Source organism: Rhea pennata, chromosome 4 (assembly GCF_028389875.1).
Source record: "Rhea pennata isolate bPtePen1 chromosome 4, bPtePen1.pri, whole genome shotgun sequence".
NCBI classification, from domain to species: domain Eukaryota; kingdom Metazoa; phylum Chordata; class Aves; order Rheiformes; family Rheidae; genus Rhea; species Rhea pennata.
In genome coordinates, this window is record NC_084666.1 from 24680296 (window position 1) to 24697815 (window position 17520).

The 17520-nt window shown below is 35.2% G+C and overlaps 1 protein-coding gene across 3 annotated transcripts in view; it reads left to right on the forward strand.

Moving 5' to 3' along the window:
• The window catches only part of FAM114A1 (family with sequence similarity 114 member A1), a 36282-nt gene that overhangs the window by 4108 nt on the left and 14654 nt on the right, over positions 1–17520 (forward strand). For all 3 annotated transcript variants that reach the window (XM_062575440.1, XM_062575442.1, XM_062575441.1), the window contains exons 4-8: positions 9094–9207; positions 9363–9469; positions 11150–11284; positions 13775–13927; positions 15641–15764. In XM_062575440.1, the coding sequence (XP_062431424.1) occupies positions 9094–9207; positions 9363–9469; positions 11150–11284; positions 13775–13927; positions 15641–15764 (633 nt within the window). The remainder of the gene's footprint in view (positions 1–9093; positions 9208–9362; positions 9470–11149; positions 11285–13774; positions 13928–15640; positions 15765–17520) is intronic.

Below are 17520 nucleotides of genomic sequence, written 5' to 3' on the forward strand. Positions count from 1 at the left end.
CATTAATGGCAAGAGGGACCTTCCTAAACTGTCAATGTACGTAAATATTTCTTCAGGTTAGATTATGGACAATGTAATGAATTTGTGTATAGAGCAAGTGAGTTAGTTCATAGTGGCTACCTCACAGAAAGGATATGATCTACTACAATTACTACCAGCTCAGGATTTTTGAAGTCAAAGCCCTCCATCCCAGATTCATGCATGTGTGTGTTTATGGTTTATATACTAAAACTTCTGTCTGTAAAATATGAATTCATTTCTTGTAAATCAGTCCAGCCTTCATTGCCAGTCAGTGAACCTCTTAAAATATCATACTGGACTTTAGAGAGTGGAAGAACATATTGAAATATTTTAAAAAACATAATCTCAAACATAATCCCTTTCTAACTACCTGCTCAAATCAACTAAGTCACTTGTGTTTATAACAGATTCCATTTCTATTAACCTGTGGGATATGCCTTATGTTTTTTACATTGCAGTTGTACCAAGCTATCTTCTATCTTTTGTGAAGCCTTAGCAAAAGCAAACTGTTGCAAATCAACATATATTGAATTGTTCTAGATGAAAAGAAATCTCAAAATCTTTGGACCCCATGCTCTCATTTCTGATAGTGTGTCAGCCCAAAATGTCCTCATGAAGAGTTTAACTAAAACTTGATTATTACCCACCAGAGAGAACTCACAGAGACAATAAATGAAGGATGCAAATACTTAGTACCAACGGGAAATTATTTATCACAAAATTCAGCTACTAAGTTGCTAACTTCTCAGTTCTAATCAGAGATACACAGAACACCTTTAAAAGATTCTTAGGTTAAGAATTAAAATTAATTACTGATCACTAAAAATAATGTATTCAATAGAGAGAGTATGTTTATGATCCCATATATAAGGCTAAATAATTCTCTTTCTTATCCACCCTCTGTACCATGGGCAATAAATTATTTGTCTGTTTCTCAGAGAAAGAGGGAACTTCCTTATCACGTTCTTTTTCAGTTACACCCACATTCAGCAGGTCTTAACTACCATTTCTTTCAGAAAGTCTAATCAATTAACTTACCTAATTAAATTTAGAACGAGTTTCTAAGATTTCTTTAAAATGACGTAAGTGCAGACTGCTACTGAAAGGGGCAAGATAGGCCCAGCAACATTTTTCTTTCTTCTTTTATGCCAACAGTAGTATTTGTGTAGTGATGTGGGGAGCTAGTTTATGGAACTGGACTGATTTCATTGAAAAGTACAGAACTAATAAATCAATCCAAATGAAAATCTTATTTAATTTGTAATCTGGCTCGCCATTTGATCATGTAAATACTACTGCTGGTGTGAGGAAAAAAGGAAAATGATGGGAAGTTACAGAACATGCAGATATGGACAAGGAAAACTTAACTAAAGGTGGAACTGCTTAAGTGTTCTCAACTTGTGTTTAACCACAAAGTGTAGTGCTTCTCATTCAGACTTACAGATGCTTAGGTGTCTACAATTTTGTTTATCATTTCCCCAGCAACAGTGTCTAGTCTAATAAGAGATACTATCAGACTTCCACAAGCTTTGCCTCTCTTATGCCCTCAGCTCCTCATGACTACATAGCTACAGCAGCATTCTGAAAAGAATTCAGCCTAATGTACGTAGCCAAACAGGAAAAGTTATGTGCCTAAAAGTAAATTTGCTCTTGATCAGTTGGAATTGGAATGGTAATAAATATTTCAGTTCATTTTTTACAGTTGTACCGATGAGTTTCTTGGAACAGAGCTCATTCAGGTGATTCCATCTTGCCTGTGAGATCTCCATATTTCTATTCAGTTTAGCTTTTGCAGAAGATAACATGTTATCAAATGGACATGCTAATGTTGTTTGTGAGTAGCAAGATTATTTGTTACCAAGCAGACATTGTTCTTGCAGGCTTGCAGTGGCAATCTCTCTCACAATCTTCTGCTTTAAAGTCTTGGCCTCTGGGAGGACTAATTTAGTATCACAAAGAAATCTATACATTGTCTGTGGGGCAGTATGGCTTTGCATATTTTTCTGCAAAACTAATTTGAACTTTTCTGAAAATTTTGAATGCTGTTGGAAAAGGGTTGGGATTCCAACCACAATGCGTGCAGTATCCCTTCTTATAATAAGTCTAATAAGTAAATAAGATCCCTTTCTCAGCTCTTGGCCACTTAGTCTATAAAACCTGCTGCCAGCATTGTATCTCTATGGGTTACATTCAGTGGACTTTCTTATCTTTCTTTCTTTTTGGCATGATCTTGTTTCATGTATAGGCTATAAAACATTTTGGTTCATATACATTAAAAATTCATGTTTAATTCACATTGGCTTCTTAACATACCATCTAACTGTATCAGCATCATTACTACCTTCATTATATGTAAATATACAAGTTTTTTTGTTGTGTATGCAGCTTGACTTGATATGGTGGTGTGATGATATCTGTTTTAAATAGGAATATGATCCCCAAGTATATATTTGTATCATGATTATCATTTCTTTTAAAAGAGCACAATGGGAATAGGTGAAGCAACCTAAGGAAAAAAAAAGAAAAGAAAAAAAAAGAAAAATATCACACTGAAGGCACCGTTTCTGGCAGTGGCCAGTAGCAACTGGAAACAGCCAAATACCAGATGTATATAAAGAAGCCCTTTCCCCTGTTTTCTGCTCCTGCCTTCAGAAACCTGCAACTTAGAGAATACCTCACCCTGGCATTGAATCCACATATTACTGTGTAATAATTCTGTGTCTAATTTTGTCTAATGAATTTATTAGTAAAATAGACTTTGAATAAAATAGAAGTCAAGTTTACATTCTTGCCTCCCATAGTCAGACATACTACATTTTGCGTTCTTACTCTGGTGTTTTTTTTCCTTCTGAGGGGTGTCCTAAGTCTAATACTGGATCCTTGAATCTTGATTAACAGCATTTACATTTATTTTCTAGGACATTACAACTTGTGATGTTGACTGTAATATTATAATATAGCTCACTGAACTAAATTAATTCTGAAGACCATATAGATAATCTTAGACTTGGTCTTAAAAAAAATCACTAAAGGAGGTAATAGTTTATATTCCTGATATAGAGAGATTTTTTCTTCTTGTGTATTATGGATATTCATGCTTGAGCTTGTGAAATATTTACTGCCTGTCTCTGTCATAGACAGGATGTGGGACTGGGTTTGTCATGTATCCAATTCAGTATGATAATTCCAAGAGAGAGAAAGAAGCTATTGGGAATCTTTGCAAGTTTTCTTCTTTTTAGTAATATTTATTTTTCCCCTTAAAGTTACCAGGTTTAGTATCTGAACAATTCAACCAACACTTCATCTACTTTCATCAGAAAATGGGCATGCCATGATCAAGGACATTTGAATGTTGCTTATTTATTCAGTGTAGCAAGTGTTACAAATAAATCTGCTTTTCTGGAATTAGACTTACCAGCAGCACCATCATTATGTGATTTTTCTTTTTCTTTATCATTATATTTGTAGAACATAGCTGTTTGTCTTGTCAAGCTTTTTTGTTTTGTTTTTTGATTTTTTTTAAACCAACTGTACAATGTAGAAATATCAGAAACCATTTGTGATTGACTAAACATTTTGAAGAGGTAACCACATACATACATCTTTTACCAAATATATTTCTTTAAGACTGGACTGAAATGGTTATTCAGGCATCTCAGTTTCATTATCCTTCAAACCCTCATTTAGAGCTCCCAAACAGATTAGCATTTTTGCATGGCTATAATATGCCTAGCATTGTTGATTATTTCATTTCCAATAATAAAGTGGTTTCCATATAAAATATATCTTATCTCTCCTTAACTAACTTTACACAGCTAGTGTAAAGCCAGTGATTGTTTTGAGGATGGTTTTGTCTTCTAAAGGAAACATGAACTGACCTTGGCCTTTTTTCGATCATTGAGGTCCTTTTCCGTGACATTTTTGTCTGTGAAAGGCGGGTGTGATATCCTTCTGCACAACAGGTTCCATAATATCTTTGGATTAGTCAGTGCCTCAAACCATGCTCAATGTCTGACGCTAGATGTCACACTAAGAAAATCACTGATTTTTTGTCACTGATGAGGTGAAGAGTATTGTTTTGTTTTTAAAGGGTGCAAAAAGTTTGGTTTTCTACCCTGTGCAACCACAGTGGAGTAGCTCCACTGAAATAGTTACTGGGATGATAAGATGGGAGAATTAAGCTTACTGTGCTTTTAAGACACAGCCCTGTTGTTGCAGTTGTTGCTGTCATTTTACCCTCTTACATTTAAGTTGTATTTTTTAATAAATCAGAAATAACACAATCCATTCTTTCAGTAGTAAAGTTGATAAAATTCTGCTCTGACACAGGGCTGCCTTTACAGCTAAGCCAATTTAATGGCTAGCAGCCTCTGAAATGAATAATCCTGCACCTCTCCCTGTGTGTTTCCTTTTCTCTGTGTCAGCACTCATGTTCTCTCAAACTTCTGGCAAACCACTTCATGAAGAAGAGTAACCCTGAAGGAAGGAAAGATCCATTTTCTGCCTATTTAGTTCCTTGAGTTAACTCTGTGTGGGATGAGATAAGTGTAGGAAGTTAGTGCCAGCAGAAGGGACAAATAGGCAATATAGGAGATGCAAGACCTCCCTTACCAGCACCAAGAAGCCATTAGATCACTTCAGCTCTGGCATCAAACCTTTTACCCCAAGACTTAAGTCAGGCAAAATGTATTCTCAGTTCATACTTGAGGCTCGAAACTTGTTTTTTAAAAAACAGATCGTATGCTTGAGAGCTTGCCTGTTTATTTTTTCCAGCTAAGTTATCAGCTAGCTTAGTGAAAGTTACTACCTGTTCCCACAAGCTTTGCCTTTCAAATGCTGTAGTCTTTCATATGGATGAATTATATTGTTCATATTTTTGCCTAAGTTATGGTGCTCAACAGGCTGTATTCCCAAGCGAAGTCTATTCCTTAACATGGTGTTCATCGGCTGGACTCCTTGTATGTTTGGTTGTTTTCTTCTTTTTAATTCAGGTGCCATTTGTAAGACTATTATCTGTAAATACCCTTTATACTATAAAAGTAAGAAGAAATAGAACCCACCTGTTTAATTGGTCTTTAAAATTCATACTGTAAAGCCACTTAATGCAACTTTCATATATTGTTCATAAGTAGTATTTAGCTAATGTACATTTTTCTTCTATTTTTTTCATTCTTCCTCTGGTAGAAGGATGTACAGAAATACCAGACACCATAAATCTCTGCTATATGCTCCTTCTTTTCCTGACACTCAGTATGACAGAATGAAATGCCACTTTTGATGTCTCTTTGTTCATGAACATGAATATTATTACACATGGATATATGCAATAATCAACGTTATATAGCTTAAATTTAAGGCTATGTGGAATGGAAATGCTTAAGATAATGTGAAATTAAAGCACTGAAATGATGTGAAAATCTGTTTCATGCCCTATGGATACTATTTCCCTGTTGGGAAATAAAGAATGACAAAAAACAACGGCTGGATGTTATGCTCATACCTTATGTGGTCATAAAAAGGACAGTTAATCCCTTCAGAAGATATATCTTTCACTACATATATTACAACTGATTAAGGAAAAACTATTTATGCCACATGGTGATTACTCAGCTATTTTGTAAATAACAAATTACAGCTGCTGTAGAAATACCCCCTTATTTTCCGCAGTTGTTCTTTTTTAAGAGTATACTGAATGTAGGTAACAGACCTAGTAGGCCTAGGAGGAATTGTGGATGTGCTTTTGGGGATTGCAATCCCATTTACTTTCTTGTAATTTAGAAGAGGTTGAGAACCGAAAATGTATTGTAACAATCTTGTGCCTATTGCTTTATTATTAAAACCTTATATCAGTTGCAATAATGAGGTCTCGTTTGCCAACTTAATTGGAATTGTTCCTGAATCAGGCTGAATGGCATAATTACTATCAGAATTGAGCCTGTATTGTTTTTTTTTTAAGTTAAAGGAAGACAGTTTTACTAAAGCTCTAAAGTGAATGGAGACCAACCAAGAAAAAAAAGTGTTATCTCCAAAAAGTGAGCACTTAAAAAAACTTGTCTTGTTGCTGTTCTATCTCTGCTGTTATAGTGGAGTAGTAGATGGAGGTATTAGAGATACTCCCAAGTTTACAATATCAATTCAATTATGTCACCACTCCCAGTGTAACAAAATCAGCATACCGTTATCTCTTGAAATGCAGACTTATCTCCCATCAAATGTTTTATTGTAAAAAGCAGAGAAATAACAAATAATGATTTTTATTTCCAAAGCAGTGTGTAATTCTACAGAGTTCATGCGTTTATATATCTCTAAGAGTGCTGACCTGTTTCAGTTGTGGTACTCTGATCTCATCTTGTTGTGTTGTAGTCAGAGATACTTGCCATGTAGCTTAGTTCAGCAAAATTGCCCCTAGCTACCCTGAAATGTTTTCTTATCATTCTAGTGCATGTAACCACAGCCATAAACATGTTGCTTCTCATAATTATGTAAATATAATACAGCAATTCGTGAATACGAATTTACTTATTTAAGCTTATCTGCAAAACGGAGAATCATATTACAGAATGTGAAAAAATACCCTCTTTATATACAGGGAAAAAAATTGCAAAATTAGTCTGGAAGTCCATCACTTTTTAAGAGTTATTAAAAGGGAATTTTTGCTTAATATTCTTAGTTACATTTTTATGTAACTACAAGACAGTAATATTTGTTATGAAGTCAGAGTTCTTAAGAAAATTTTATGTCAAAGTAAAGAATGGAGTTTTTTGTAATTTAAAAAGTTGTGAGCAGGAGAAATGGAAAGGAATGTGACACGGTATCTATTATGTTAGTTTAAAAGATCAAATAATAGTTACTTAAATGAGTCCCAGGAATTTGTTCAGTAAAAATTATTCCAGAATGTATTCATGCAAATATTTTCATTGAACAGGAGGTTCATTGTGCAGGAGGCCAGGGCTAGACAAAGTAATACTCCACTCCTCAGTAGCTGCTCTGGAACAGATTTTGCAATAGACAGGAAGTTACCCATGGATGACTTATATTTCTGTGACTGATAACCTAGAACATCCTGTACGTTTGGAAATATGTTTCATTTTGTAAGATGTGAGATAGAATGAACAAAGGTTGTATTTTCTTTAGACGGGTGAAAACATTTACCTGCCTAGTGTCCTTGTTTCAGTGTAAAATATCAAGATCCTATGCAGTATATACTACCATGGAGAAAATCACTTATTTTTGCTGGTCTATTCCTTAAGGACATCTGTTCTTTATTTTGTGGTTTCCTCCAGATACCCTGCCTTTCCTGTATGTGATCTTTCAATAGTGCTGCTTCACATATGGTTTCTAAAGTGTATTTATTATTGAATTCATAGAGCTTCTGATGTGCAACCCATCTGACAGTCACAGGATCATAAATCTAAACTTCCCGTTGTCCTATTCCATTCCAAATAGTTTTTCTGCACCTTTCCTTAATTAGATATTCAAGAGGCATACACGATGACTGTATATATATTTTTATATTCATATATCCAGATACAGAATACCAGCAAACAATAAGATATTTTACTGTAATGAAAATAATTAAGAAAAGATGTTTTTAACTTTTTTAATAGAAAATTAACATAATTGTGGGAAAGTATGGATAATATTTAATGAATCTTTATGCCCTAAATGACTAGGTATCTTCCTGAGCATCTGTATTAATGGCTTTAAATAATATATTTCTTTACATTTCAGCTTAAGATAGAGAAGTGGAGAAGTACAAAATTGTCATTAATGTTCCTTATGGATAGTTAAGAGAGATAGATAAATTACTCAGCCTTGTCCTACTGCTAGAAGCGATCAGCCTTGCATGAGATGCAATAACTGTGTACACGCAAGAAAAAATAAAATAAGGTCACTCAAGCCTTTTCATTTTGTGAATGAAATAGGAGGACTCACCTGGTCAGTTGGTTACTTACTGCATCTCAGCTATGTGAAGCAACTTCCAGCTGAGGGTAGATAACTTTTAAATGTGCTGGCTGGATCTTTTGTGATCAGATAAGTATATTGTGAACATACGGATATATCTAGAATCAGAAATTTAGGCAGATAATTTCTTTGAGGGCAGTGTTTTTCAGCTACAGCTGATCCAGATTAAGAATTTACAGCCTGCATTTGTCAACTAAGCCAATCTCATCCTTTCCTGTAGCTAGATATTATCAGTCCTTGTGATCTGCTGGTGTAGAATCTATGTAGAAAAGCAACAAAGCAATCATGTTCTGTCAAAGCGATTCACATAAAAACACTAATGACATATCTAAATTCTTTACATGAGACTAGACCATTTTAACAGAACATAGTCAGGAAGCCGCTATATATGCATCAAATAAAGGTGGTAAAATCCCTGTGGGAGATATAATTTAGATCGGCTGCCACTGGAACAGGAAGTCTTTTTGTGCCATCAGACATTTACAGACTTCAGGAAGTATTTTCAAGCAGCAGCTTTGAGGATTTGCACTTTAGAATTTGACTTTGGCTCATAATCACCTGAGGAACTTAAGTCTTGAAATATCATTGATGATCTGGATCAGCATTCCTAAAGAACATACCAACAGCCATAACATCCATGGAGCAGACTAAAGAATAGATTTTTTCCTTCAATCCTGCAGTCACCTATAGTCTTCCAAAAGGCAGGATGAGGGTAATTGTTCTAAACTTCTGAAAAGTGTATGAGGCCAAACTATATGGAATTAGGAGGGCCATTAATTTCTGTTTAAACTAATGGGAATAGAACATATTCAGAATCCTGAAAAGCAAGGAGCTAAACTTGTTTGTACTACTGAAACGAGATTTACAGTATTTCAGATTCAGTGCCATTTGTATTATATATCAACTTTATAATTTCTTGTACATTAATATATTGAATGTAGTAGTACAAGCAAACTAGTAACACAGAAAATAAATTAAGCGAGTGAGGTAGATTTAATACTAGTTCTGATTTTCAGCTATTTTTAATTGATCATATGTGGAGCATAGCTATGCACTGTTAATGCTAGGTTTTCAAATCATGTAATCTGAAATATGTTTCTGCTGCAGGTCATGGGATAACAGCAGTAAAGGAAAAAGCAGGAACTACCCTAAGAATTCATAATGCAAGTTCAGCATCTTCAGAAGCAGCAGATCCTCCTGCAGCTGAAACATCGGTGTTACGTAAGTTCAATTTGACTGAAATTGGGCAAAGCTCTTTGATACTGCCAAACTGAAAAAATTTACAAAATTCTAAATTTTTGATCACCAAATCCAGCCTACTGTAATTTGTGACTTGTAGATATGAAAATACACAGCAGTTTGCTCTTTCTTGTCAGAAGCAGAAGATTCTCCAGAACAAAGCACTTCTGCGGATATTCCCTCTTCTCCTTCATCTGGATCTCGTGGGATGTTGTCAGCAATCAGTAATGTTGTGCAGAACACAGTGAGTCATTTCAGTGGGCCTCTCTTCGCTAGTTCTTCTTTGTTTTTAGGTGCAACTTCATATCAGCTTTATTGGGTCATAGGTCTTTGTAAGAACAGTTCAGTTGTAGGTCTATTTAAAGTGTCTTTTCCATGCCAAAATAACTGGCTCGAGTTAAAAAAAAGTCAAATGCAAGTAAGGAGTTACTGATTTTAAATTAACATTGAAGGCCGTTTCAGCTGAAAAATACAGTCGTCTTCTAAACTGTATGCAATTCTGCAGATTCTTGGGAAATCTTTTTTATAGTCATGATACCATCATCTGATTTTTGCTGTTAAGTCCTTCTAGATGAAGCATGATAGGAAGATTTTTTATTTTTGAAGACAGATAAAATAAGTAGATAATCTATTTGTTTATTTAAAGTTTTTTACTAAACTACCCCACTTCTGTATTGTTATTCCCTAGTCATTATCTTTACGTCTTTTTCTAGTCTCTCATTTCATAATGGCTCTCCCAAAAAGTCGTCTGATTGCAGACTCAATGAGGTAAAATCTTTTCTCCACCCTTCCTTTGTATTGTATTTTCTGTATATTTTCCACATATATTTTCTGTTGCATTTTATTTTTTTCTCTTCCTCCGTGTTTCAGCTTTTTCAAAATCCTCTATTTGTTTCATTGTATTTCCAAATCAATTTTCATGTCATCTTCTTCACCAGCAGTGTTTGCACATTATTATCGAAGCAGATGTTTTCCCCTGAGTTTGTATGGTGTTTAGCATAAAATTCTGGAAGATTTTAAGCATCAGCTAAAGAAGGGGCTGACCAAGTCCCCATTGAGCATATTTTATGAAATGGTGGTTCTTTTTCAGTGCCTATTCAGTTCACTTTGAGCATCTCATCATTCTGATATCAAACATTTGGGAGCAGGGGAATACTTTTATAGACAATCCCAAACAGAGTATTGCTATAGAATCTGTAGGATCATAGGGCTTGCAAGAGCTGGGCATCAGTAAGATTACCTGACCATTGTATAGGTATGATTTTCGAGTAAAGGAAATTTGCTCAAATGCAGACCTACAGAGACTATTAGGCCATTATACTATTACTATACTATACTATATTATTATTCATGTTGAATGTCACCAAAGAACAACTTAGGGTCTCAGTGGTTATGTGGCAACTCTTGCCTTTAACTAAAAAGATTCCTGTAATGCGTCAGTCCTAAGAACTGCATTGCCATCTGAGACTTTTGTAAGTATTTTCCATTATAGATCAGATTACATTGGCATGTGAGAGTCTGTCAGATTCAGAATCCAGATTGGAATGGAGATCATTAACCAGAAAGTTATTCTTCACCATAGCTGAAAAATTGTGTGTGATGCTAGTAAGAAAACACAAAACAAACAACTACGTTTCTGTAAACAGCTCTGGAGTCATTGCAGGTGTCAAAATTTTAGAAGTGCAGGTCCAGTACAAGTCTTTTTATTAATTAGAAATATTTGTATAGTTCATTTTCTTTTTGAAAATATATCCAGAACACAGTCACATGGTTTTATAAACATACAAATTTTATTGTTAGTTAGAGCAGAGAAATTATAAGGAGTTGAATGCTCAAAGACAGTGCCAGCAAAAACAATACTCTTCACAGTTTCATATTAACATAAAGTAGAAAAGAAATAACCATATTTTATTATTTTTTACAGGGGAAAAGTGTATTATCTGGAGGCTTAGATGCTTTGGAATTTATTGGGAAGACAACCATGAATGTCCTAGCAGAAAGTGATCCTGGATTTAAAAGAACCAAAACACTGATGGCAAGAACAGTTTCCTTATCTCAGGTTGGATTTATTTAAATATGATTCTGTCAATGCAGGTTCAAATTCAGTTCCCAGAATTTTATATGGCTCAGGGAGAGATTAAATTTATTGCAGTGTATCATGGCTAGGTATTTGGAAATAAATACTATGTTTACATTTGCCCCAATTCCCTTTTCTTCACAGAACCACAAAATATCATGTTTTGCAAAATCATCCTTTTTGCATAATCCCATGTACAATAGTTGATTTTTTGTAAGGTAGTACCTGTGGTGATAAATCATTATACTCTGGAGAGACAGTCAAATTGTTAGTGTTTTTTGGTAACAGCTGTAGATAGATATCCTCCAGCACTCTGTATTGCCTTGGAAACGAGTAGTACGGGAATATGGCATATGTTTCATTAGAAATCAAAGCTCTGAAAAGTTGCATCTTATGTTCATTTAAACTAATGGTACCCTTACATAGGAGTTGAGTCATGACTCGCATCTTTCAAAGTTCAGAGATATGGTAAGAATAGAGCAGAAATATAATTGCTGCCAGTACAACATTACTTTAACTCTCCAGACACAGGTGGGAGGGAGGCTGTGGAAAGTGATAGACAATGAAAGAAATTTTCAAAGCTGCTGCATGTTTACCCCATGGTAGAAAGGAGTGATTTTTTTTTTTTTTTTTTTTAAGGAGATGTTCCATCTTTAGTACTGGCCATTGCAAGTGGAAACAGATTGATATAGTAGGCCAAAAGCAAAGTAACTATTGCTAAGAATATTAATAAAACTGTACACCTTATGTAAGTCTGTTGCAGCAGCACTCTATTTAAACAGTCATCACTGATATAGTGGAAATAAATGCAGACATAACACACTACAATCTCAGTATCACAGCTGAAGTCTGCCCTGAGATGTGGTTTCGGACTGTACATGCCTTATGCTGCAGTGTTAAGCATTGTACTAAGGCATTGTACTAAGGTACTAAGATTGGGGAATGTATTCTGGGGAGTGCATCCCAAGGCACTTCACACTGTAATAGCATTAGATTTGCAGCGATGAAAAGGACTGCTGCATGTAATAGAGACTCAAAATTTTGATCCATCTGAACATTTTTACTGCAGAAAAAGCCATTCAGATTATAAGATTCATTTCTTCAAACAAAAGGCTGTTTATGCAGGCGTATTTGATACAGTAAGTGAAATGCTGGCTCTGTGCAAGTCAGTGAGATTTTATTGCTAACTTCATGGGGACAACAATCTGACTGCATTCTTTTAAATTTTAACATTTAAAAAGGTGTAAACACATGCAAAGTAGAGAGAAGTGGAATCTTCAGATTATTTAAAATAAAGAATGCTTAAAATATGCAAGATACTGTCTATATGGGACAAAGCTTTCAGAAACAACAAAATTTAACGGTATGAATAATCAAGTTCCAGTGCCCTAACTATGCCCAATGCTCTGTAATTTGCTACTATAGCTATATTGTATGTAGTAACTGTAGTCACCAGTAGTCAATAAATTGTGTTTTGGCTTTGAACTGGCCTTTAGAGCAGTCTGTGCTGTTCCACTGACTGTATAGGTAGCCTAGCACATCCTAAATGATGTGCTTGAATCTGTATATAAAATATGTGGCAGGCAGTGACATAAATCAGTTGTTGGGGGTTTTGTAACACAGTGCCTTCCTTTTAGCTGATTTATGCATAACATTTTGAATGCTCTAAAAGGAAAGTGGGAGACTTAGAAAAACCTGTTATCATAAGTCTTTTGTATCAAATGAATAACAAGGCAATATCATGGAAATTTTGAAAGATGGAGTGGTATAAGTGGTTAGAGCTTACCTGTTCTCAGAGGTTTATATGCACCTTAAAGTGCAATTTAGGATGTATTTACCAGTCTTCCAACATCAAATTTGTCCAAGAGGCCATTCCTTCCTGGGAAGTCTGCTATATAAGATCACTCCAAAGTATCTCCAAGTATATGGATTGTAGTTCTGACCCATCTTGGTAGAAGACCTACCCTTGTTAGGCAAATCTCTTTTGTCAGTCCTGCTATCATGTAAAACTGGTTTTATTATCTGTTAAAAATATTTTAGGATCATGGAAATAATATTCTTCCAGTTTCGTGGTCTGTGGAGTGGATTGCATGACTCTAAGGCTGTGTATGAAATTATTCTCTTATTTTTCTTCCACTGTAATTGGTAACTAAATTTATGAGATGTTTTGCATAGCTGACATCGTTTTTGAGAATATAAGCAAGAATGTTTGTCTGTTTATTGTTTTATTTTAAAAAGATAGCAATTACCACTGGGAGAGAGACACTTAGAATGCTACTTAAATATTTTATTAGATAAGTTTATCAAAAAATTATTAGGCATTTCAGAGAGACTAAAATTTCAACACTGCAGATGTGATATAGTCCCAAGTTTTATTACTACTTTCTTGACAAGAAGAAGCAGAGAGTAATAAAATCTGTCATGGCTACAGCACCACCAATAAAACAACAGGAATGATGTATATTTTTGCAGCTGTTGCGAGAAGCTAAAGAAAAAGAGAAGCAGAGACTGGCCCAGCAAGTAACAGTTGAGAGAACAGCACATTATGGACTGCTTTTTGATGAGTTCCAAGGTTTGTCCCATCTTGAAGCTCTAGAAATCCTGTCAAATGAAAGTGAAGCTCAGGTACAGTATATCAACAACATAAATCATGATGTTTGGTAAAAAAAAATGTTCTTAACATTAATCTGCCTGCACAACTGCATTTGAAACCAATAGAAGGTTTTCCATCAGCATCAGAGAAAGCTGAAACTGTTGATCCCAATGGCAGTCCTTGGCTTCAGGAAATCTATCTTGATACCCCTAGTATTTAACTCAAAAACTAGCTCGAAAGAAACAAAGAAAATCACCATTAAAAGTTATTTTTTTTAAAACACCACATATATATCCTGGTTTTTTTGGCTCATGACATAATGCAGAAGTCTTTTCAGAATTTGCAGGAAGGTTCAAGTCTTTTCTTTTTGTATAAGACACTAATAGTTGCATTCAAGAATTCTAGACCTACTACCCCGGAGGCTAATGAACTAAAACGGATTCCAGATTACTTACTCAATTTCTAACTCTTCTTTATTGGAGTAGTTTTTAAATTTTCATAAGACTGCCCTAAGACATAATTACTGAAAGTATGCAAATGCTATACATCTCTCTGAAGAACGTGCTAAGGTTACTATATATGATTATATATCTGTATTTTAATTTCAGCTGTCAGCTTACTGGCTGTGCTACACAGTAGGTCAGTAGAACCTTTGTAAATTCTCAGAAGCAACATTTTATACTGAAACATTTTTCTAAACACATTTCTTAAATTATATTCTTCTTCCTTTTTCTTTTGTAATTATCACTATATAATCCTCTTGGTTATTCAAAATAACCACATTATTTTTCTTAGCATTTTATTATCTGTCACAAATAGAGACTTGTTTTGTTATTAAGTATGTACTTACTGTCCATGTAGTTTCTTTCTTTTTTGCAGTTATGTCTAACTATATAAATTCAAAACCTGCATGTAAGATTCAAACCCCACAGTAGTTCTCTGTCTGAGTTGGGACTCTCAAATCCAATTTGCCATTTAACTCCGAGCATGTGAGCTGGATACACCAAGGGGGCACCAAAGAGAATATAATGTCACAAAAAGTATCTTGTCTTTCCAGTCTCTAACTGTACCAGTCTGCACTTCTTTCAAGAAAATTAAAAAAGTAAACTGAGAACAAACCTAAAAGTAAAACTTTGTATCAAACGTAAAAAGACCCTTCTCTTGGGTTCCATGGGCAACCAGAGAACGCAAGCAGTGATTCAAAGAATCTATTTCCATTCCTCTTGGATACCATCCCATTAGATATGAAGGAACCCATACTAGATATCTAAGACACCCAAAGATATCTGAGATTTGTCAGTATATTCCTCAGAGCAGGGAGACTGGTAGGCTACCTATAATTTTGGTGGGATTTTGAAGGGAGGAGAAACAGCCTTATTCTCCCAACTCCTCCATGATTGCTCAGGCTGAGCATTAATTCTGCCTGTGTTCTTCTTGCCTACTGTTCTCATTCAAGCAGTCCCAAAATACTTATTGTGGTTTACAATTAGACCCAACATTTATAATCTAAAATAAGAGTTCTGGGAGAAGACAGAGACTTGAAGAGCTTGCAAGACTTGTGTAATTTTTGCAATACTCATCAAATTTTGTTGAGTGCTAAAAAAATCATAACATGAGTTGGAAGGTTAGAAATAAGATTTGAGCATCTAATGGAAGTTTCTATCTCTTGGTCTGTTTTGGTTTAAAAATTAGCAATTTAAGAAAGGTTATTTGGTTAAGAGTGCTCACTATGCTTGCTTTCACAGATTCAGTCATATTTAGCAACACTCGATGGAGAGCAGTTGGAGACTGTGAAAAATGCGTTAATTGATATCAAAGAGATTTTTGTTCCAAAAGATACAGAAGATGAAGTGGTGAAGGATCAAAAAGGTAATTAGAAATGTAGAGATTTGAGGACTTGTTAAATCTGTAAATAGTAATCAAAAATATAATCCAAATTACATTTAAATATGTATTATTCTAGTACTCTTCATAAAGAAGTAACTAAAATGAATAAAAGTTTAGCAATGCTTTTCTGTTTTAGCAACTTGATCCTCACAATGCATCCTCCCCTTTATGATCATTAAAAGGTTAGAGTATAGTAAAAGGACTTTAAAAACCTGAACTTTTTGAAGAAAAGGCACTTTGAAAAATAGTGGCAAAGCTGCCTTCTAGATATTGCTTGTCAATTATGGCATATGGAGAGTGAGAAAGAGGTTGAAATAGCAAAAACATGCCTTACTTGGGTCATAGTGCACATCATTGAAGAGATCAGGAGGAGCTTGATGGTCAGTAAATCAGCTCACAAAAGTTACCATAAAATAGGAAGGTCTTTTTTTTTAGGGCAAAAGAGGTCTCTCTAACAGACTTAGGGTTTTGGCCATCTCCTGGACAGGCTGGGATCAAAAGGATAAGTCATCAGCTTAAAGCTACCATGATTCATTTTTCTAGGCCTTTGAGATCTGTATCAACTTCTTCTAGCTAGTAGAAAGAATCCCCTTGACTTGACTGAGGCTTGGCTCATGCCATTACACACTTTACTCAGAGACTTTAAAACTATTTCCTTCACATCATCTTGCTCTATTCTCAGGGATGTTTGTCCATACAACCTACATCTTGCAAGATGGTGAGGTTTGATTTCTCTAACCTTCAGAAAAGTTAGAAAATTTTTCTTGTAAACATCCACATGTTCTAACAGGAAATTCTTTTCCACTCAGATGGTGTTCTTTCTAGTGGTGTTTAGTGAGTATGCTTTACATCTGTCACAGGTGGTTTGTTGTTTCTTCCTGGGGACAGCAAGAGTTCAGTATAAAGTCTTAGTATGGTAGTTTTGGGTTTGTGCTGTTTCTTTTTTCCCCCTTGTTATTCTTTACAAGCCCACATCCTACTGTGGTTTTGCAAGAAATAGAAGTCAAGAAAGTGTAGTGTATATTTAGGAGTAAAGATACTTGATGTGTGTCACTCACTAATTTAAGTGGAAATATTCCTTGCTTTGAAACCAGCCCCCCAAGAAAACTTGTTTCCTGCATGAATGATGTGCAGTGAGGCAGAGCTGCAGCTTGCTGTCCTTATCTTGAAACACTATCTGGCCTTTTAAATATGCTGAGACCAAGGCAGCGAGCACCTTGAAGAAAAGGACAAAATCAAGAGTGCTGCAGGCTTTCCCCTGCAAAAGCAAATCAATCAGAAGTGAAATGTATCCTCCCCTCTGCGACAGCGGAAATAATAACCACACAAAAGTTCTATCAACCTTACAGTTGAATGGGCGTTACTTTAGGTTGCAATGACTCATATCCTTTAGTGGGATCAGGCTCAAAAATCTATCAGTAATTGAGCTACCAATAAATTTCATACATCAGTAATTCTGTTGGATTAATTTGGGTTCCACCGGAGGATAGAAAAAGACTAGAAAGGTTAATTACTTTTCAAAATAGCTTTCTATTAGGACTGAGCTGACAGTTCTGTTGTGAGGCTTCCAACCTGGGACACACGGCCTTTACTTCTTTCTTCTGCCTCTCACACATAACCCACAGTACATGCACCACTGCAGAGAAACTGCTTTTAACACTGTACAGTGCTTTGACCCTGTAGACAATGTCCTAGTGTGTGAACCTTCCCAGTCACAAAAGAGATATTAACTTCACTG